The following is a 22,905-nucleotide window of genomic DNA, read 5'->3' on the forward strand; positions in this document are numbered from 1 at the left end:
TTAAGGGGCTGGAGAGATGGCTCAGAGGTTACAAGCACTGGCTGCTCTTGCAGAAGACCGGGTTCAATTTCCAGCACCCACATGGTGGCTAACAACCGGCTGTAACTCCAGTTCCAAGGGAATTTGATGCCCTCTTCTGACCTCTGCAGGCATTGCACAACAGAGGTGCACTCACACACATACAGGCAACTCACCCAAACACATAAAAATAATAAAAATAATAGAATTTAAAAAAATATTTTATTTATTATTTTTCTGTAGTCCCAGCACTTGGGAGACAGAGGCAGGCAGATCTCTGTGAGTTCAAGGCCAGTCTGGTCTACATAGTGAGTTCTCTTCAAGTACGTACATGCATCTGTGTTGTGCAATGCCCGTGGAGGTCAGAAGAGGTCACTGAATTCCCCTGGAACTGGAGTTACAAACAGTTGTTAGCCACGATGTGGGTGCTAGGAATCGAACCTGGGTCCTCTGCAAGAGCAATCAGTGCTCTTAACCACTGAGTCATCTCTCCAGCCCCCAATTTTTTATTTTTTTAAGATTGTGTGTGTGCACAAACATACGTGTGTGTGTGTGTGTGTGTGTATGACAGCACACATGTGGAGGTCAGAGGACAACTTGTGGGACTCTGTTTTCTCCTGCTATCATATGGGTTCCAGGAATCAAAATGAGGTCAGGTCATCAGTCTTGGCAAAAGGTACTCTTACCTGCTAAGCCATCCCCTGGCCCATCCATGGCTTTTTCTACATGGGTTCTTGGGATCAAACTGAAGTCCATATGCTTGCAAGGCAAACACATTACTGACTGAGCTATCTCCCCAGCCCTATTTCTTTATTTATTAAATATTTTATTTATTTTTATTTTACATGTATGAGTATATTGCTTATATGTATGGAAGTATACCTGTGTCATGCAATGCCCATGGAGGCCAGAAGAGGGTGTTGGATTCCCCTAGAGACCTAGAGTTATGGACGGTTGTTAGCTGTCATGTGGGTGCTGGGAACTGAACCCAAGTCCTCTACAAGAGCAGCCAGTGCTCTTAACTGCTGAGCCTTCTCTCCAGTGCTACTTATTTTTTTTGAGAGCTTGTGTGGAGGTTCTAGCAGGGAATCCCAGGCTAGCCTCCAACTTACTATGTAGCCCAAGATGACCTTGTACTTCTGACCCTCCTGCTTCTACTCCCCAGTGCTGGAATGATAAACATGCCCCATTATGCCTGGCTTATGTGGTGCTGGGGATGGAGTCCAGGGCTTTATGAATGCTACGCAGGTACTCCATTAACTGAGTTGCATCCCCAAGCCTATAACATCATTTTATACAAAGATCTTGAGCATCTGTGGATTTGGGTATCCTGGAACCACTCATCCCCATGGGTTCCCAAGAACTAATGCAACTGGCCCTCTCCAGAGGATAGTTATAGTGTCATTTGAGTCTTGATGTCTTGTATCCTGTCTTCTCAAGACATTGTCCTTAACCTTTATTTTTAATATTTTATTATTTTTATGTGTATGAGTGTTATGCATGCATGTAGGTAAGTGTACCCACATTGTGCAATGCCCATGGAGGATAGAAGAGGCTGTTGGATCCCCTGGAACTGGAATTACAGACAGTTGTTAGCTGCCATATGGGTGCCAGGATTTGAACCCGGGTCTTCTGCAAGGACAGTCAGTGTTCTTAACCACTGAGCCATCTCTCCAGCCCCGTTCTTAACCTTTTTTTTTTTAAGACAGGAGCTAATGTAGTTCAGGCTGGCATCAAATTCAGTATGTATCTAAAATGGCCTTAGACTTCTGATCCTCTTGCCTCTACCACCCAAGTACTGAACCTTATAGGTGTGCACCACCACAAGCGGCTTGTTCTTGGTGTCTTAATATACTGTTCAGAATGTGCTAATGGACCCACTTTATAGATGAGGAAATGGAGGCAGCAGAGTTCTCCTATACAAAAGCCCTGTTCTGTGTACTCTATCTTGGTGTCCTAGTTGTATGTATTCCCTGACACAATTCCAATATAGGAGGGCTGGAGATGTGGCTCAGTTGGTAGAGCACTTCTCTATCATACACGAAACCCTGGGTTCCATCCCCAGCACCACATAAACCAGGGGGTATGGTAGGGGAAATCTGTCATCTAGCACTTGGAATGTGGAAGCAGGAGAATCAGGAATTTAAGGTCATTCTCAGCTATATAGCAAGTTTCAGACCAGCCTGAGCTACATGAAACCTTGTCTTAAAAAATATTTTTTTTTAATTAAAGAACTCAATTTAGGCTGGGCATGGTGGCACACCTTTAATCCCAGCACTTGGGAGGCAGATCTGTCTACAAAGTGAGTTCCAAGCCAACTGGGGTTACAGGAGACCAAGAGACCCTGTCTTAAAAAGACAAAAAAAAAAAAAAAAAAAAAAAAAAAAGGGGGGCGTCTATATCCCACCAGCCTTCCCAGTGACAGGGTCAGTCATATAAACATTGCAGGCTGAGAAAGGCAGAGGGAAGGAGAAAGTGGCCCACAATTCCCTTTTCCACGTCCACTCACTGGGATGATGTCACCCTTGAGGTCTTTGCAGTCACACTGATTTTTGGGCACACACTTGTCCTTATTGAGCACGAAGCCAGAGTGACAGACACAGCCCTCCTTGCAGGAAGAGGGGTCTTTGGTGCTGGAGCCCTCACAGCGGCCATCCATGTTGGAACAGGAAGGAGGACAGGGGGGAAGGCAGTCAGTGAAGTGGCTGTTATCTGGACACTGCAGAACTAGAGCTATGGGGTAAATGGAGAGCGGGGTTAGTGGACAGAATCTGAGGGGGGCTCAAGGAAGTAGGGGCACAGAAACAAGGCTGGACTGAAGGTTCATCAGAGCTTGAGGCTTGTTGTTCTTTTTGTTTTTCATTCAGCAAACATTTACTGAGCATGGGCTCTATGTCCATCCATGTCACACACACACACACACACACACACACACACACACACACACACACACACAAAGTCTTAAAAATATGTGTGGGGGCTGGCGAGATGGCTCAGCAGTTAAGAGCACGTAATGCTCTAGTAGAGGACCTGAGTTTGGTTCCCAGCACTTTTTTGTTTTTTACTCACAACACACATACTTTGACTAGGCGCTATGTCACCCCATGTCACACACACACACACACACACACACACACACACACACATACACACCAGCCAGGAACTAAGCTACTTTGTACCATTACTCTGATTTCTCCATCCATGAGCTAGCACCCCCACCTGCCCCCATTTCCATGGGTCCCCTTACTGTTGGTGGAACAGTTACCTCCCTTACTGACGAAGGCACAGTTACTGTTGCCATCATTACTTTGTCGGCAGTAGGAACCTGAGGGGCACTGGAAATTCCGACACTGAAGGGCCCCTCCCTTGCATGTACAGATTTGGGTACAGCCACTTGAGATCCGCTTCTGGCCAGGCTGCAGAAGTCACAAGAAGGGAAAAAAGAGAGGACAGAGAGGCTGGTTCTAGGAGACAGACTTAGCCCTCTGCTGAGGAACTTACATTTGCCCTCTCTATCTGCAGGTTTCAGTCAACCAACTACAGGTAGAAAATACTTTTTTGAAAAATTACCACCAGGGGGCTGGAGAAATAGTTCAGCAGTTAAGAGCACTGGCCACTCTTGCAGAGGACCTGGATTCAGTTCTCAGCACCCACATGGCATCTAATAATCATCAATAACTCCAGTCCAGGGGATCCAACACCCTTTTCTGGCTCCTTGGGCATTGGATACAGGTGGTGCACGTATATACATGCAGGCAAAACACTCATACACATAAAAATTTTTTTAAATTGCCACCAGGGTTGTAGGCATACTTTAGTCTGACTAGAATACCTAGTGAGGGGCTAGGGACATGACTCAATAGTAGAGCATTTGCCTAGAATCCTCCACTGAGGGGCTGAGGGGTAGAGCACTTGACTAGTATGTGCCAAGACCTAACCAGCCTTTACACTCTTAGGCCAGCCATACAGATAGGAGCATCCAGAGAAACAGAAAAAGAGAAAGTGGGCACCAATACTACTTTCTTGCTTGTTTGTTTGTTTTTTGAGACAGGGTCTTCCTGTATCCCCAGCTGGCCTGGAACTCATTATGTAGAACAGGCTGGCCTCCATCTCACAGAGATCTGCCTGCCTCCCCTGCCCAGTGCTGGTAATAAAGGTATGCAACATCACACCAGTTCCAATACTTCTTTTTAACAAATTCTTCATGGTGTGTGTGTGTGTGTGTGTGTGTGTGTGTGTTTATGAATGTGGGCACACATATGCATAGAGGTTGGAAGTATTAGTCCTTGCCTTCTACCTTGTATTGAGACAAGGACAGTCCTCTCTCTCTCTCTCTCTCTCTCTCTCTCTCTCTCTCTCTCTCCTCTCTCTCTCCCCCTTTCTCTTTCTATCCTCTCTGGTGGTGGTATTCATTGTGGTACACCACAATAGCTAGCACCTAAGTTTCTTGGGATTCTTTTGGCCCTTCCTCTCATATTGCAGTAGGTGTTCTGGGATTTAAAGGCTACTGTACCCAGCTTACATGGGTTGTAGAGATTCAAACTTAGGTCCTCACATTTATGCAACAAGCTCTTTCTCTACTTACCACTGAGCCATCTCCCCAAGCCCTGCATCCCACTTCTCCCAGCCACTCACCTGGATGAGGCCACCCTGCCCATCTTTGCAGCCACAGTTAATTCTGAGCACACACTTGTTATTATCCAGCACATAGCCAGATTGACAGATGCAGCCCTCCTTGCAGGTGGAGGGGACTTTGGAGGTGGTGCCCACACAGAGGCCATTCGGGTCTGAGCAGGAAGGTGGGCAGGAGGGAAGGCAGTCTGTGTAGCGGAAGCCAGGTGGGCATCTTAGGGCTATGAAATGGAGGGGAAATGGAGTTAGTGGAGAGAGCCAGAGGCCAAGATGACCAAGAAAGTTTGGGGCTTTTTCCCTCTTTTTGTTATTCATTCAGCAAACAATCGCAGAGAGCTAAGTTTTTTCTTGCCCTTGCTCTGATCCTCCAGCCATGAGCACACCCTCTAAACCTTCCCCCATGGCTCCTTACAGTTGGGGGTACAGTTACTGGTGCCATCATTGTTGTGCTGGCAGAATGACCATATGGGGCACTTGAAGTCCTGGCACTGAATGGTTCCTCCTGTGCAGGCACAGCTCTGGGTACAGTCATGGGAGATCCAGGTCTTGCCTGCCTGCAGAAGCCATGGAAAGAGAAGGGAAATGAGGGAGAGCCCTGACTGCTGTCTGAGGGACTTAAATCTGCTATAACAATTGGCAAGTTCTCTATCAACCAACCACGGGTGGTTGTAGGTGTAGTTCAGCCTGACTGCAATCCCCATAAGCAGCGGAGGGTGTAGCTCAGCAGTACAGCACTTGCCCAGTCTGTGTCAGGACCTGACCAACCTTCAACTCCAGAGCCAGCTATACAGATAGGAGCATCATAGGGGGGAGACAGAAAGAAAAGGACAAAGTGGCACCCAATCCTACCTTAAAAAATATTTGTTGGGGCTTGGGGGAAGGCTCAGAGGTGAAGAGTGTTTACTCTTCAGAGTTTGCTCTTGCAGAGGACCTGAGATGGTTTCTAACATCCACATAAGACAGCTCACAATCACCTGTAACTCCAGTTCCAGAGGAACTGAGACCCTCTGTCATCTGTAGGCATTTTCCTGCATGTGGTTTACATAAACTAATTCAGGCAAACACAAATACACATAAATAAAAACTTTGGGCTTTTTTGTTGTTGTTGTTTTGTTTTGAGACTGGGTCTCCCTGTAGTCCAAGTTGGCTTAGCACTCACTATGCAGACCAAACTGGCCTCCACCTCACAGAGATCCACCTGCATCTGTCTCCCAAATTCTGGCATTAAAAGCATGTGTTACTACGCCTTACAATATGTAGATCTTTAAAAAAAAATCTTTGTTGCTGGGAGTGGTAGCACTTGCCTTTAATTCTAGGACTCAGAAGGCAACGGCAGGTGGATCTCCGTGAGTTTGAGGACAGCCTAGGACACATTGTGAAGCCTTGTCTCAAAAAAAAAAAACTTCTGTTTGCCGGGCATGGTGGCACACACCTTTAATCCCAGCACTTGGGAGGCAGAGGCAGGCGGATCTCTGAGAGTTCAAGGCCAGCCTGGTCTACATAGTGAGTTCCAGGACAGCTGGGGCTACAGGGAGACCCTGTCTCAAAAATACCAAAAAAAAAAAACCAACTTCTGTTTATATATATGTTTGTATGTTTGTGTCCATGTTCAAATGTGTGCAAGTATGGGCACATGTACTTCTGAAGGTCAAAGGACAATGTCAGGTGTTGGTCCTTGTACTCCACCTTGTATTGACACAGGGTCTCTCTCTCTCTCTCTCTCTCTCTCTCTCTCTCTCTCTCTGTTTTTGATGTTTACACTGTGTATAACAAAATAGCTAGTCTGCAAGTTTGGGGGGATTTTCCTGTCTCTTTCTTCCACAGCACAGTAGGATTACAAACACAGGCTACTGCACCACTGTATATGGATTGTGAGGATTTGAATTCCTCACACTTGTCCTGCAAGCGCTTTATCCACCAAGCCATCTCCTCAGCCCTTACTAATCCCACTCTCCATGCCTACTCACCACAATGAGGCCACCCTGGGCATCTCTGCAGCCACAGTAATTTGGGAGTATACATAAGCCATTATATAGCACATAGCCAGGTAAACAGAGACAACCCGCTTTGCAGGTGGTGGGGACTTTGGTGCTGGTGCCCTTGCAGAGGCCCTCTGGGTCCACACAAGAAGGGAGACAGGAGGGAAGGCAATTGGTGAAGTAGCTGTGTTCTGGGCATTGAGGATCTGTGATGGAGGGAGAGTGAGGTTAGTGGAAAGGACCTCAGGGGAGAGGAAGAAGGAAGCAGAGGATACAGAAACCAGGGTGGGCAGAATGACTAAGAAAGCTTCGGGCATTTTTTCTTTTGTTAGTCATTCAGAAAACATTTACTGACCATTACTGTGTGCCAAGCTGTGAGAAAAGAAGGTAAGAAGATAGATCCCCTCAGTCAAAGTGGGACACTACACAATAAGAGATCAGCACTGAGAGGGGTCCAGCACAGTCATGGGCCCTCAGAAACCCTACTGACTATGGTACCTCCTATCTTAGATCTTGTAGGCCCAGAGGACTAATGTCCTTCTTGCCCTGTCTCTGATTCCCCAGCCATGAGCACACCCTCCCCTTCCCCCAGGGCTCCCTTACTGTTGACAGCACAGTTACTATTGCCTTCATCACTGTGCTGGCAGTGAGACCCTGACGGACATTTGAAGTCCCAGCACTGAATAGTCCCTCCGGTGCAGGTACAGCTCTGGGTACAGCCACGGGAGATCCAAGTCTTGCCTGCCTGCAGAAGTCAGTGGAAGAAAAAGGAAGTTAAGACAGAGTAGGAAGCTCTAAAGAGATGAGCTCAACCTCTTATCTGAAGGGCTTACACACGCCTTCTCTATCTGTGGGTTTCATATCTATTCAGTCAACCAACCAAAGTTAGGAGAACTGGAAAAAAATTGTATCTGGACCTGGGGGTATAGTTCATTTCTAGAGGGCCTGTGTAGAATCCAAAAGGAAGACTAAGACAAGATTCTGCCTTAGAGTGTTTGGCAAGAATCTCCAGTGAGGAGCTTCCGGTATGATTCTACATAGAGAGCCTGTCTATAATCCTCAGTGATGGGGGAGAGGGCCTGGATTAGAGATAGAGAGAGCACTTGCTTAGCACACCCCAGTGAGGCTCTGGTGCTGTGGCTCAGTGTTAGAACTTTTGCCTAAATACCTTCAGTTAGGGGCTGAGGTGTGGCTCAGAGATAAAACACTTGCCTAGAATCCCCCAGTGAGGGGCTGAGAGGTGTAACTCAGTGATATAGAACTTGCCTAGTATCCCTCAGTAAGGGACTGGTCAAGAGGCTGAGGTCGAGTACTTGTCTAGAATGTTCCAGGCCCTAGCCAGTTTTCACAAACCAGAGCCAGTCATAAAGACAGGAGCAAGTCAGTGGAGAGAACCAGAAGAAAGGAGAAGGCAGCCCCCATCCCATCTGGGTTTTTGTTTTTGGTAATCTTTTTTATTTTTATTTTATATGTGTGTTTTGTGTGCAAGTATATAAGTAAATCACATGTGCAGTGCCCCTGGAGACCATAAGAGGGTGTGGGATCCCCTGGAACTGGAGTTATGGATGGTTGTTAGCTGCTATGTGGGTGCTGGGAACTGAACCTGGGTCCTATGCAAGAGCAGCCAGTGATCTCAACAGCTGAGCCCCCTGTTTTTGGCTCTTTTAGTGTGTGTGAGTGTGTGTGTGTGTGTGTGTGTGTGTGTATGTGTGTGTTCATGTTTATGTTTGTGGATGTATGTACACATGGAGCATGTGGAGATCAGAGGACGATCTCAGAGGACATTCTCACCTTCCTCATTGTATTACGACCGTCACTCTCTTTTTCTTTCTCTCCTTCCCTCCATTCTCTTCTCTCTCTCTCTCTCTCTCTCTCTCTCTCTCTCTCTCTCTCAGCACCTCTGGGCACACAGGACTAGCTAACCCACAGGTTTCAAGAGAGTCTGTTGTTTTTTCCCCTCTCATACCCCAATAGCAGCCTTGGGATTGTAGTCACAGGCTACCCATCTACCTTCCAAGGTTAGTAGGAATTAGAATACAGGTCCTCACACTTGCAGAGCAAACATTTTATTCACTGAGCTATTTCCCCACTCCCTCACCAATCGCACTGTCTGAGCCCACTCACTAGGATGAGGGCACCCTGAGCATCTTTGCAGCCACACTGATTTCTGAGCACACACATGTTGTTATTCAGCACATAGCCAGATTGACAGAGGCAGCCCTCCTTGCAGGTAAAGGGGATTTTGGTACTAGTGCTCTTGCACAGGCCATCTGGGTCCGAGCAGGAAGGTGGACAGGCTGGAAGGCAGTTGGTATAGCTGCTGTGGCCAGGGCACTGTAGAGCTATGGGGTACAGGGAGAATGGAGTTAGCGAAGAGAACCTAACACCCAAGGAAGCAGAGGCTACAGAAAGCAGGCTGGCAGAATGACCAAGAGAAGTCAGGGCTTTATTTTTCTTTCATTATTCATGCAGTAAACATTTACTGAGTATGCCTATTTGCCACCTGAGGACAGAATGTAAGGATGATTTTTTCCTGATTCAATGTGGGAGACTTAACTATTGGGAGCCTAACACATAGAAGGGATAATTCCATTCATCAAAGGGACTATTCCATTCAGCAATCATTTACTGACCACGGTCTGTGTGCAAATCCCCAAGAGAAGGAAGTAAGAAAAATGCATCTCCCAAGGTAATGTGGGGCACTAACACTGACGGTTAGTTCGGTTAACTTGACACAATGTAGAGTCACCTGGGAAGAGTGAGTGTTGAGATCAGGTTGGCCTGTGGCAATGCCTGTGGGGGATTATCTTGATTACATTAATTGATATGGGAGGTCCCAGCCCACAATGGGGGCACCACTCCCTGGATTTGGGTCCTGTACTCCGTAAGAATGGAGAAAGCTAGCAGAGTACTAGTAAGGAAGCTTGCTTCTCTCAGCTCTTGACTGGATGTCATGTGACTAGCTGCCCTGAGTTCCTGCTGCTTGGACTTCCTCACAATGATGGACTGTAACCTAGAACTGTGAGCCCAAAATAAACTTTGTTCCAAAGTTTCTTTTTGTCAGGGTGTTTATCACAGCAACAGAAATTAAATTAAGATACAAACCAATGAGAGACCGACCTTGAGAAGGGACAGCCCAGGCTTGAGTCTCCAGAATCCCTCCCTCCCTCTTTGCTACTGTCTACCCCTGACCTTTTAGGGGACTAAGCTACTTCTTTTTTTTTTGTCTTTTTGAGACAGGGTTTCTCTGTAGCCCCAGCTGTCCTGGAACTCACTATGTAGACCAGGCTGGCCTTGAACTCACAGAGATCCACCTGCCTCTGCCTCCCAAGTACTGGGATTAAAGGCATGCACCACCATGCCTGGCTGACTAAGCTACTTCTTGTCCTGCCTCTGACCATGAGCACCCTCTCCATATTCTCCCATGGCTCTCTTACTGATTTCACCACAGCTACTGCTGCCATCCTCAATGTCCTGGCACTGAGTCCCTGAGGGGCAGTTGAATTTCCAGCACTGAACAACCCCGCCCATGCAGGTACAGTTCTGGGTACAGCCTGTGGAGATCCAGGTCTTGCCTGCCTGTAGAAGGCACAGAATGAGAAAGGAAATGAGGACAAAAAGGCCGTTATTAGGAGACAGGCTTAGTCTCTTGTCTAAAGGGCTTACTTACATCTGCCCTCACCTGCAGGTTCCACATCTACTGAGTTTAACAATTACAGGTGGGAAACATGGGGGAAAATTGCATCAGGAGCTGTGGGTGTGGTAGAAAAATAGAGGGCCTATATGGAATCCACCAGGAAGGAGGTGGAGGCAGGGGTCTGCCTTAGAGTGCCTGGCTGGAATCCCATAGTGAGGGGCTTGGGGGCATAGCTCAGCATAAAGCACTTGCCTAGCCTGTGCCAGGACCTGGTCAACCTTCACACTCCAAGGCCAGCATGTGCAACCCAGGCTCGCAGAAGAGAAAGAAAGGAAGAAGTTGCAGACTGAGCCTGCCTACTTCCCACTGATAGACAGTTAAGGGGGTGTGGCTAAGTAGTAACATTTGCCAGACCCTGACCCACCTTCACACTCCAGAATCAGCCATACAGAAAGGAGTATCCCAGGTGTAGAGAAGCAGAGAGGAGAAAACGGCCACCATCCCACTTAAATTTTTTATTCCTTTTCTTTTTTTGAGAAACAGTCTCCCTGTGTACCCTGGCTGGCTTGGAACTCACCATGTAGACCAGGCTGGCCTTGAACTCTGAGATCTACCTGCCTCTGCCTCCCAAATACTAGGATTAAAGGCATGTGCCACTATGCCTGGCAAAAAAGCTTTTATTGCATTATTTATTTATTTATTTATTTATTTATTTATTTATTTATTTATTATAGGTGTGTGTGTGTGTGTGTGTGTGTGTGTGTGTGTGTGTGTGTGTGTGTATTCCTGAGTATGTGAGGAATTTGGGCACACTTAGAGGTGTGGATCTCCACTGTTGGTCCTACTTTTACATATGTATTGACACAGTCTGTCTCTGTCTCTCTGTCTTCGTCTCTGTCTGTGTCTCTGTCTCTGTTTCTCTTTCCTCTGTTGTTCCTCAGCTGTTATTCACTGCTGAGCACAAAAGACTAACGATCCTACATATTTCTGGGGCTTCTTCTGTCCTCTCCTATCTGCCAGTAGAACCCCTGGGATTACAGACACGGGCTACTTATACGGGTTGTGAGGACTCAAATTCAGATGCCCTCATTTATGGCACAAATATTTTATCCACTGAGCCATCTCCCCAGCCCCCACCAATCCCATTTTCTATGCCCACTCACCGGAATGAGGCCACCCTGTGTATCTTTGCAACCACAATGACTTCTGAGCACACACTTGCCATTATTCAATATATAGCCAGGTTGACAGACACAGCCCTCCTTGCAAGTGGAGGGAACTTTGGAGCTGGTGCCCTCACAGAGGCCTTGAGGGTCTGAGCAGGAAGGTAGGCAGGAGGGAAGGCAGTCGGTGTGGTGGCTGTAGGTTGGACATTGCAAAGCTATGAGGTAGGGAGAGAGTGGGGTTAGAGAGGACCTGAGAGAACCCAAGGAAGCAGAGGTGCAGAAACAAGGCTGGGCAGTATGACCAACAGACCTCAGGGATATTTCCCCCATTTTGTTATTCATTCAGCAAATATTTATTGACCTGTGTGTCAAAAGAGTGAAGTGTGTTAGAGTAAAAAGTAAGAAGATGGATCTCCCAAGTCAATGTGGGAGACGAACCACTGAGAGAACAACTGAGTCCAGTCCAGCCCTGGGTCCCCAGAATCCTTCCTCTCTGTGGTACTTCCTATCCTGACCTCCAAGGCCCAGATGACTAAGCTCCTTCTTGCTCTGCCTCTAACTCTCCAGCTATGAGCATACCCCTCCCAACCTTCCTCCATGGCTCCCTTACTGATTTTGGTGCAGTGATCGCTGCCGTCATTGCTGTTCTTGCAGTAAGTCCCTGAGGGACACTGAAAGTTCTGGCACTGGATGGCCCCTCCAATACAGGTACAGTTCTGGGTACAGCCTCTGTTGATCCAGGTCTTGTCTGCCTGCACAAGTCACAGGAAGAAAAAGGAAGTGGGGACTGAGAGCCCATTCTAGGATGACAGCCTTTTGTCTGAGAGACTTACTTTGTGATGCCCTCTCCCCTCCCATTAGCAGTTTCCATACCTATTGAGTAAACCAACCATAGATGGAAAATTATTTTAAAATTGCATCTGTGGCTGGAGGCATAGTTTAGCACTAAAGTAACAGCCTAGAATCTTCCAGTAAAGGGCTTGGGGGGTGCGGTATGGCTCAGTGGTAGAGTTGGGATTAGAATCCTCCAGTGGGGGACTGGGAGTGTAGATCAGGTGTAGAACCTTTATCTGAAATTCTCATTTGATGAGTTGGGGGTGCATTTTAGTGGAGGCATGGCATACTTACAGGTAGAACAACTGTGTAGAATCTTCTAAGAGGGACTGACATCCCTCAACACTAGGGCAATTGTGTGGAATCCTCAGTTGAGATGCAGAGGGCCTTACTCATAACTAGGGTTTCTGATTAGAATTCCACTGAGGGCTGGGCATGGTGATGCACACCTTTGTAACTTTACTCCTAATAGTTCCACGCCAGCCGTGGTTGTACAGTGAGACTTGATCTCAAAAAGTGAAAAAAAAAGGGGAGGGGGGCGCTGGAGAGATGGCTCAGCGGTTAAGAGCACTGGCTGCTCTTCTAGAGGACTGGGGTTTGGTTCCCAGCACCCACATAGCAGCTAACAACTGTCTACAGCTCCAGTTCCAGGGGATCCAACACGCTCTTCATGCCTCAAATGCATTTATGTACATGCTGGCAATACACTCATACACATAAAATAAAAAAATAAATATTTTTAAAAAGGAAAAACCAAAATAAAGCAGAAAACAAATCCCACTGAAGGCTTCAGGGGCTGACTCAGTGGTGGAGCTCAGACCTAGAATCCTCCAGTGGGGTTTGGGAAAGAAACTCAATCTCAGAGCACCTGACAGAATCCCCAAAGATTGGCTAGGGGGTATAGCTCAGCAGTAGAACCTAGTATATTCCAGGCCCTGATCAACTACACTACAGGGCTAGCCATACAGAAAGTAGCATCCCAGATGATGAGAGGCAAAGGAAGGAATGCCACTTTTAAAAAATCTTTGTGTCTGTGTGTTAGTTTGCAGGAGTGTAAGTGAGGGCACACATACATGTAGAGGTCAGAGGATAATCTTCAGTGTTGGTCCTCTCATTCTACCTTGTATTCCGACAAGTTCTCTGTCTCTCTGTGTCTTTGTTTCATTCTCTCTCTCTCTCCCTCCCTCCCTCCCTCCCTCCAAAAATACAAGATTAGCTAGCCTGAAAGTTTCTATGGATTCTCCTGTTTCCTCCTCCTCCCATCTCCCAGTAGGAGCCCTTGGATTACAGACACAGGCTACCATGTCTTATGTTGGTTGTATGGATTCAAACTCAGGTCCTCTTGCCAGGAAACAAACATTTTATCCACTGGGCCATCTCCCCAATCCCCACCAATCCCACTTTAGCCACCTACTTACCGGTATGAGAGCACCTTGTGCATCTTTGCAGCCACACTGATTTCCGAGTACACATTTGTCATTATTCAGCACATAGCCAAGTTGACAGACACAGCCCTCCTTGCAGATAGAGGGGATTGTAAGGTTGGTGCCCTTGCACCAGCCATCCAGGTTGGAACAGGAAGGTAGACAGGAAGGGAGACAGTTGGTGAAATTGCTGTGGTCAGGACATTGCAGAGCTACGAAATGGAGGGAGAATAGGGTTAGTAGAGAGGATCAAAGAGGGCCAAGGAAGCAAAGGATCCAGAAACTAGAAGGGGCAGAATATACAAGACAGTTTGAAGCTTTTTCCTTTTGTTATTCACTCAGCAAACTGATTTTGTGCCAAGCCCTAAGGAAAGAATGTAAGAAGAATGGATCTCTTGGGGTTAGAGAGGTGGTTCAGCAGTGAAGAGTGCTTGCTGCTCTTCCAGAGTCTCCAAGTTTGGTTCCCAGCACCTATTTCAGGTGACTCACAGCCTACTGTAACTACTACTCCAGAAGAATCTGACGCTTTCTTCTGGCCTCCGAGTATACTGCAATCACATGCACATACCACATGTAGCCACATACTTATATACATAATTAAAAATAAAATCCTTAAAAGCTGTTCAGGTCATTGGGACCCTTGAGTGTTTCCAGACCTGCCAGCTCTCTCAGACCTGTAGTAATTAATGCATTGCTCAGCTGTCACCAGAGGAGCTTCCTTATGCAGCAGATAGTGATTAACACAGAGATTGGTCAACATGCAGAGAATAAGAGACTGCAGACTGTTTATCCCTAAATAGGACACCTATGTCAAACTTCTGCTCCCCAAGGCTCAAGGATCATTGTGGAAGAGGCAGCAGAAAGATTGTAAGAGCCAGAGGAAATGGATGACCACAGGGAAACAGAGTTTTCCAGACCACTGGGCAGTTACTCATACCTCGTAGCAATGGTGACAGTATCTACAAGTTGCACATAAGTTCAAGCCAGACAAAATCTCAGTACAGACTTGGGGAGGCAGGTAAGAAAACCCAACCCTACCTGAGGAACAATTGGCAGTGGATAGCTGTTGGGAGAGGGAGAGTCGGTCTCGTTTAAGGTGAGATTCTTGGTAGGCTGACCAAGCTCCAGTGGATGGACCCACATAGAAGAGCATTTGGAAACACAAGTTTGACTATAGGCCTTTGTGTGTGTGTGTGTGTGTGTGTGTGTGTGTGTGTGTACAAAAATATGTATGCATATGTAAAATAGATTACATGAAATTGGGCAGTAGGGCATAGTAGCAGGGGTGCAGGTTGGGGAGCAGATCTAAATTGATCAAAATACATTGTATGAAATTCACAAAAATTCAACTTAAAAATACCTTTAAAAAATAAGAAAGAGGGGGCTGGAGAGATGGCTCAATGGTTCAGAACACTGGTTATTCTTCCAGAGGACCTGAGTTCAGTTCCTAGAACCCACATGGTGGCTAACAACCATCTAAAACTCCAATTCCTGGGAATGTGATGCCCTCTTCTGGCCTTCATGGGCACCGCACCAAAATGGGCACACTTACATATATGCAGGCAAAACACTCATACACATAAAATAAAAAATAACTTTAAAAAATAAAGAAGAATGGATCTCCCAAGTCAGTGTAGGAGACTAACCACTGAGACATCAGCATTGAGAAGGGATCCAGCTGAGCCACAGGTCTCCAGAATTCCTCCCTACCATGGTACCTCCTCTCTCTAACCTCTAAAGCCCAGGGGACTAAGTTTCTTCTTGCCCTGCCTCCGACCCTCTAGCCATGCACACACCCTCGCCTTCTCCCATGGCTCCCTTACTGATTTTCGTGCAGTTACTGTTGCCATCATTGTTTTTCTTGCAGTAAGTCCCTGAGGGGCACTGGAATTTCTGGCACTGGATGGCCCCACCAGTGCAGTTACAGCTCTGTGTACAATCTCTGTTGATCCAGGTCTTATCTGCCTGCAGAAGTGACAGAAGAGAAGGGAAATGAGGACTGAGGGACTGGTTCTAAGGAGAAGCCTCAACTCCTGTCTAAAGGGCTTACTTTTGTCTCCCCAGTCAGTAGGTTTCACATTGTTGAGTACCCAAACACAGATGAAAAAAATTTAGGAGAAAAAATGCATCTGAAGCTGCAGGCATAACTCAGTGGTAGAGTGAATGCCTAGAATCCCCAGTGAGGGGTTGGGGAGCGTGTCTAAGTGGTTGAATTCTGGTCTAGAATCTTCCCTGGGGGCTTTTTACCATAACTCAGATGTAGAAACTCTTCCTGGAATCCTCAGTGATGCCTGGCAGTGGAAGGAGTAGGGAGGCTGTGGCTTAGAGGCAGATTATATGCCTAGAACCCTGTAAGAGGGTCCAGGGGCATGGCTCAGTGGTAGAAAACTGCCTAGCATCCATCAGTAAGAGGCTGAGACTATGGATCATATGTAGAGAGCCTGACTAGGATCCTTCAAGAGGACCTGGGGCCTGGCTCAGCAATGTCTTACAATTCTCTGGTTAGAGGCTAGGGGTCAGGCTCATTGGTGGAGCGCCTGCTAAGACTCCAGAGTGTGAGGATGGGAGGACAGCTCAGTAGGAGAACTCAGGCCTAGAGCCCTCAGTTGGAGCCAAGGAATATAGTTCACTGTCAAAAGCCTCTATCTAGAATCCCCCGGGGGAGGGCCTGGGGGCAGGGCTAAGCAATAGAGTACTAGACAGCATGGCCCAGGACCTTATAAACCTTCATACTACAGAGTCAGCCATATAAACAGGAAATCCCAGATGGAGAAAAATAGAAGAGGAAAGCAACAAATCCTACTTTAAGAAAAAAACAAACTTTGTATGGCCGAACATAGTGATGCACACCTTTAGTCCCAGCACTTGGGAGGAAGGAAGAGGCAGGCAGATCTCTGAGTTCAAGGCCAGCCTGATCTACATAGTGAGTTCCAGGCCAGCCCCACTAACAGGGAGACCCTGTCTCAAAAAGACCAAAAACCAAAAAGCTTTGTGTGGGGCTGGAGAGATGGCTCAGTAGTTAACAGCACTGGCTGCTCTTGCGGAGGATCTGGGTTCAATCCCTAGCACCCATTGGGCAGCTAACAACAGTCTGTAACTCCAATTCCAGGGGATCCGATACCCTCTTCTGACCTCCATGGACACTGTACAACAGGGGTGCACTTAAACATATGCAGGCAATACACTCATACACACAAAATAAAAATAATAAAAAAAAATTTTTGGTCTTTTTTGAGACAGCGTCTCCCAGTAGCCCCAGCTGGCCTGGAACTCACTATGTAGACCAGGCTGGCCTGAACTCAGTGAGACCCGCCTGCCTCTGCCTCCCAAGTGCTTGGATTAAATGGGCATGCACCACCACGCCCAGCAATAAAATATTTTTTAAAAACTTTGTAAGTGTGTACTCATACAAGAGGAGGGCAATCATTTCACCCAGAACCACCTCCCCAGTCCCCACCAGTCCCACTTGGGATGCCCACTCACCAGGATGAAAGCACCCTGGGCATCTTTGCAGCCACAATGACTTCTGAACACACACTTGTCATTATTCAGCACATAGCCAGATCCACAGACACAGCCCTCCTTGCAGGGGCGGGGGGCTTTGGAGCTGGTATCCCCACAGAGGCCATCCAGGTTTGAGCAGGAAGGTAGACAGGGGGGAAGGCAGTTGGTATAAAGGCTGTGGGCAGGACACTGCAGAGCTATGAGGTTGATGAACAGTGAGGTTAGTGGAGAGAGAACCTGAGGGGTCCAAGGAAGCAGAGACTACAGAAACCAGGTGGGGTAGAATGATCAACAAAGCTTGAGACTTAAGTTTTTCCTCTTTGTTATTCATTTGGCAAACATTTACTGAGCATGCACTTTGTGCCAAAGTCTGATAAAGAAATTAATGGGGCTGGAGAGATGGACATTGCGTGACATGAGCGCACTTACATGCAGGTAAATACACTCATACACAAAAAAAAAAATAAATATTAAAAAAAAAAACTTGTGCTGGGTGTGGTGATGCACGCCTTTAATGCCAGCACTCAGGAGGCAGAGGCAGGTGGATCTCTGTGAGTTCAAGGCCAGCCTGGTCTACATAGCAAGTTCCAGGGCAGCTGAGTCTACAGGGAGACCCTGTCTCAAAAAAACCACATTTGTGTGTGTGTTCTCATACAAGAGGGGGGCAACCAAGAGTCTGGAAAGATGGGTCAGCAGGTGAGATTGCTTCCTGCTTTTGCAGTAGACCCAAGTTAGGTTTTAGTATCCATACTGAGTGACTCATAATATCATGCAACTCCTGCTCCAGGGTAACAGATGTCCTCTTCTGGCCTCCTCCTGCACTGAACTCTGGTGCACATACCCTTATAGTTATACCGCTATACACATATTTAAAAACAAAATTTTTAAAAGAATGGATCTTTCAAATTAATGTGGAGACTAATTATTGAATGGAGACTATTGAAAGACTAACACTGAGAAAAGGTCCTAGTCCAGCCATATGTTCCTAGAACCCTTCCTCTTTATGGTACCTCCTTTCCCTGACCTCTGTGGCCTCAAATACTAAGCTCCTCTCACCCTGCCTCTGACCCTCCAGCCATCAGCACACCCACTCCTCCTTCCCTCGTGGCTCCCTTACTGATTTTGGCGCAGTTACTGTTGCCATCATCACTGTCCTTGCAGTAAGTCCCTGGGGGACACTGGAAATTCTGGCACTGGATGACCCCTCCCGTGCAGGTACAGTTCTGGGTACAGCCTCTGTTGATCCAGGTCTCATCTGCCTGCACAAGCCAAGGGAAGAGAAAGGAAGTCAGGATAGAGGAGCTGGTTCTAAGGAAACAACATCAACTCCTGTCTGGAGGGGTTTCTTCTGTCCTCCCTATCAGCAGATTCCACATCTACTGGGTAAACCAAACAGATGGAAAAGATTTGGGGGGGAAATGCACCCGGGACTGTGGGTATAAATCAGAGGTATAGTATGTAACCTAGAATCCTCCAATGAGGGTCTGAGGATATGGATCAGAGGTAGAGCTCAGGTATAGAATCCACCATTGGGGTTCAGAAGCACAGCTCAAATGTAGAACCTCTGCACAGAATCCTCAATGGCAAGTGGCAGGGGTTGGGGGCAGGTGGTGGCTTAGAGGTAGAACAGTTAGTTGCCTAGAGTTCTCCAAGAGCGTCTAGACATAGCAGAGTGGCAGAGCAGTTGCCTAATTTTTAGGGAGAGGTTCGGAGTATGGCTCAGTTGTAGAGCACTTGACTAGAATCTTCCAAGAGGGGTTGGGGATATCTCAGCAGTAGAGCACTTGCCTAGCACATTCTAGGGCTTTACCTGCCTTTACAGTACAGGGCCAACCATAGGACCAGGAGCATCCCAGGTGGAGAGAAGCAGAAGGAAGGAGAAAGTGGCTCCCAATTCCACTTAAAAAACAAAACTTGTGTGCTACAGAAATGGTTCAGTGGTTAAAAACACTGGAGCAGCCCAGCTGCTCTGGCAGAGGACCTGAGTTTGGTTCCCAGCACCCACATGGCAGCTAACAATCAACCCTAACTGCAGTTCCAGGGGATTCGACACCCTCTTCTGGCTTCTGCAACCACTGTATGCATATGGTGCCTCTAGCTCCTGAGTGCTGGGATTAAAGGCGTGCACCACCACGCCTGGCCATAAACACTTTTCTTAAACAACACAGTGTGTCCTCTCCCCAGCCCTCACTGATCCCACTTTCAACCTCCACTCACCGGGATGAGAGCACCCTGGGTGTCTTTGCAGCCACAGTGAATTCTGAGCATACACTTGTCATTATTTAGCACATAGCCAGCATTACAGACACAGCCCTCCTTACAGGTGGAGGGGACTTTGAATCTGGTGCCCTCGCAGAGGCCATCTGGGTCCGAGCAGGAAGGTAGACAGGAAGGAAGGCAGTTGGTGTAGTGGCTGAGGGCAGGACACTGTAGAGCTATGGGGTTGAAGAACAGTGGGGTTAGTGGAGAGAACCTGAGGGGGTTCAAAGAAACAGAGGTTATAGAAAGCAGGCTGGGCAGAATGACCAACAGACCTTGGGGATTCCCCCTACCTTTTATTATTCAATCACCAAGCATTTAGAGAGTATGGGCTATGTGCCAAGCTCAAAGAGAAGAAAGTAAGGATGGATCTCCTAAGTCAATGTGGGAGACTAAACCTTGAAAGACCAGCACTAATAAGGGACCCAGCCCAACTGTTGGTCCCCAGAATTCCTCTTCACTATGGTACCTCTATTCTAATCTCAAAGGCCCAGGGGACTAAGCTCCTTTTTACCCTGACTCTGGTCCTTCAACCATGTGCACCCTCTCCTCCTTCCCTGTGGCTCCCTTACTGATTTTGTCACAGTTACTGCTGCCGTCATCACTCTCCTTGCAGGAGGTCCCTGAGGGACACTGGAAATTCCGGCATAGGATGGCCCCTCCTATGCAGGCACAGCTCTGCGTACAGCCTCTGGAGGTCCAGGTCTTGCCTTCCTGCAGGAGTCACAGAAAGAGAGGCTGGTTAGAGGAAGACAAACTTGCTGTCTGAAGGACTTAGGTTTGCCTTCCCTATCTGCAGGAAAATATTTGGAAAAAAAATACTGCATCTAGAGCTGGAGGTACAGTTTAGGGGCACAGTGTCTGCTTAGAATTCTCCTGTGAGGGGCTAGAGGCATAGCTTATTGTTAGAACAAGTGCTTATAATCGCCACTGAGGGTCTAGGAAGTAGTATGATGTTAGAGATGGGGCCTAGAATATTCCAACGGGGGCCTGGAATATAGCTCATTCACAGAGCACTTGAGTAGAACTTTTGATGGGCAAGGGTGTAAGGGGGCAGGGGCATATTCTAGAGATAGAATACTTGCCTAGAATCCCCTAATGAGAGGCTTAGGGTGTTGCTCAATAGTAGAGCATTTGCCTAGAATGCCCCAGTGAGGATCTAGGGGCCTAGCTCAATGGTAGACAGTTTGCCTAAGCCTATTCCAGGTCCTGATATGCAACAGAGCCAATCTTAAGGCAAAAGCATCCCACATGGAGAGGAAACAAGAAATGACCACTAATATTTTATATTTTATTATTTTTATTTTATATATATGAGAGTTTTGACTGTATGTATTGCACCCATGCTGTGCAATACCCAAAGAGGTCAGAAAAGGGCATCAGATTCCCCTGGAACTGGAGTTAGGGACAATTGTTAGCCACCATGTGGGTGCTGGGAATTGAACCTGGATCTTCTGGGAAACCAGACAGTGCTTTTAACTGCTGAGTCATCTCTCCAGCCCTCTACCAACACTATTTTAAAAGACATTTTTGTGTGTTCGTGTATATTTGTGTGTGTATTCCTGTGTGAGGGTGACTGAGAGAGCACTTACCCAGAGAGGCCAGAGGATAATCTCTAGTGTTCATTTTTGCTTTTCACTATGCATTGAGACAGTCTCTCTCTTGTCTCTCTCTTCCCTTTTGCTTTTGTTTTTCAACACCACAAACAAAAGACAATCTTGTCTAGCTCCCAAGTTTCTGGAGTTTGCCCTGTCTCTACTCCTTTTCTACCAGTAGGATTACTAGGATTAAAGACATGAGCTATGCTGCCCAGTTTATGTAGGTTTGAGGAATTTGAACCCAGGTCTTTGTACTTGCAGCAAGTACTCACTGAGCCATCTCCCCAGTTCCCACCAATCCCACTTGCTATGTCCACTCACTGGAATGAAGACACCCTGAGTGTCTTGGCAGCCACAATGAATTCTGAGCACACACTTGTTATTATTCAGCACATAGCCAGGTCGACAGAGGCAGCCCTCCTTGCAGGTGGAGGGGACTTTAGTTCTGTTACCCTCACATTGGCCATCCGGGTCCGAACAGGAAGGTAGACAGGAAGGCAGGCAGTTAACATAATGGCTGTGAGCTGGGCAGTGTAGAGCTATGGGGTGGAGAGAGAGTTGGGTTAGTGGAAGGAACCAGAGGGAGCCCATTATACAGAAACCAGGCTCTGTGCAGAATGATCAGCAGAGCATGGACTTTTTCTTTTGTTTGTTCTCTCTCTCTCTCTCTCTCTCTCTCTCTCTCTCTCTCTCTCTCTCTCTCATCTTTTTGAGCCAGGGTCTCCCTATAGTGCCAGATGGCCTGGAACTCACTATGTAGACCAGGCTGGCCTCATAGAGATCCACCTGCCTCTGCTTCCTGAGTTCTGGGATTAAAGCATGTTATTAAGGGACAAATGGGGAAAATGGGGTACTTTAAATGGGGAAACTATGGTGGAAGGGTTAGACAATATGAGAGATTAAAAAAAAAGCCTAGATAGTTTTAAAAAAATCAGAGGGAACCATATTAATCGAACAACCTACTGACAAATTATACATACAACTAGCTCAAGGAATATATATCTAGGCAAGGTTTATCTGAGAACATTTGGTCTTTGGCCAAGCTTTATCTACATGGCATATGGTAATTAAAAGTACCAGACAGGTAGAACTAACCCCTCTTGGATGTTTAACAGCCATACTTTGAGGCCTATACTAATTTGGTCAGAGGGGCATAAAGGACATTTTCTGCTCCTTGCCCTCCTAGGTTGACTAAGTTCCAGGGGACTATGAGCATCTCTCAAAATGTCCTGTAACTGTGGTGAGTCACTTGTCCTCTTGATCAAAGAGGCCATGGAGACCCCATTAAATGTATTTGAACCAGTGCCCAGTCTACAAAGAGGAGGGTCAACACAGAGGAAACATTTCCTCCATGCTTCCAAGTGAAGCCAACCATGGTCGAGCAGGACCAAGCCCATGTTACCTCTGAGGAACAGATCCTCAAACAGCCTTAAGAATAAAAATAAATTGGTTTATCTGGCCAACTGTATGGTCTTAAACACCCAAAAGGAAAGTATAACCAAAAATTAAAGGGGTCAATATAATTTTTTAAGAGTCCATGTGTATAGCTAAAGGCTATATAACAAGAATAATGCCAGACAGGAGATACCTTCCTTTAAGTTGTTGACCAGGGTGGCCCAAGAGACTCCCAAACAGTAACCCAGCATAGAACTGGGAAAATGAACAGCAGACCCCAATCTTATCTAAAGGAATATTGACAACTGATTGCTCTAGATGAGGAAGAGCTGATTTTCTTAAAACAAGAAACTCCAGATAAGCTGGCTAGATTCAGCGGATGGATAAGCACTGGGGAACGGACAACACAGTGGACAGTAACAGGGATGACAGAGTATATGGGTTCCAATGTGTGGGAGG

The 22,905-nt window shown here is 46.9% G+C and overlaps 1 protein-coding gene across 1 annotated transcript in view; it reads right to left on the reverse strand.

Annotated features, from left to right (window-relative positions):
• Positions 1-22,905, reverse strand: part of Zan (zonadhesin) — a 90,841-nt gene that overhangs the window by 11,805 nt on the left and 56,131 nt on the right. The window contains 18 exon segments of the mRNA XM_029563222.1: positions 2,503-2,751; positions 3,284-3,434; positions 4,654-4,873; positions 5,009-5,060; positions 5,063-5,204; positions 6,618-6,835; positions 7,233-7,374; positions 8,754-8,971; positions 10,067-10,208; positions 11,430-11,647; positions 12,043-12,184; positions 13,685-13,902; positions 15,514-15,655; positions 17,174-17,391; positions 18,312-18,453; positions 19,412-19,629; positions 20,026-20,167; positions 21,373-21,590. Of these exon segments, the coding sequence (XP_029419082.1) occupies positions 2,503-2,751; positions 3,284-3,434; positions 4,654-4,873; positions 5,009-5,060; positions 5,063-5,204; positions 6,618-6,835; positions 7,233-7,374; positions 8,754-8,971; positions 10,067-10,208; positions 11,430-11,647; positions 12,043-12,184; positions 13,685-13,902; positions 15,514-15,655; positions 17,174-17,391; positions 18,312-18,453; positions 19,412-19,629; positions 20,026-20,167; positions 21,373-21,590 (3,192 nt within the window).

The sequence above is a fragment of the Nannospalax galili genome, unplaced genomic scaffold (assembly GCF_000622305.1).
Source record: "Nannospalax galili isolate Female #2095 unplaced genomic scaffold, S.galili_v1.0 scaffold675, whole genome shotgun sequence".
Lineage (NCBI taxonomy): Eukaryota > Metazoa > Chordata > Mammalia > Rodentia > Spalacidae > Nannospalax > Nannospalax galili.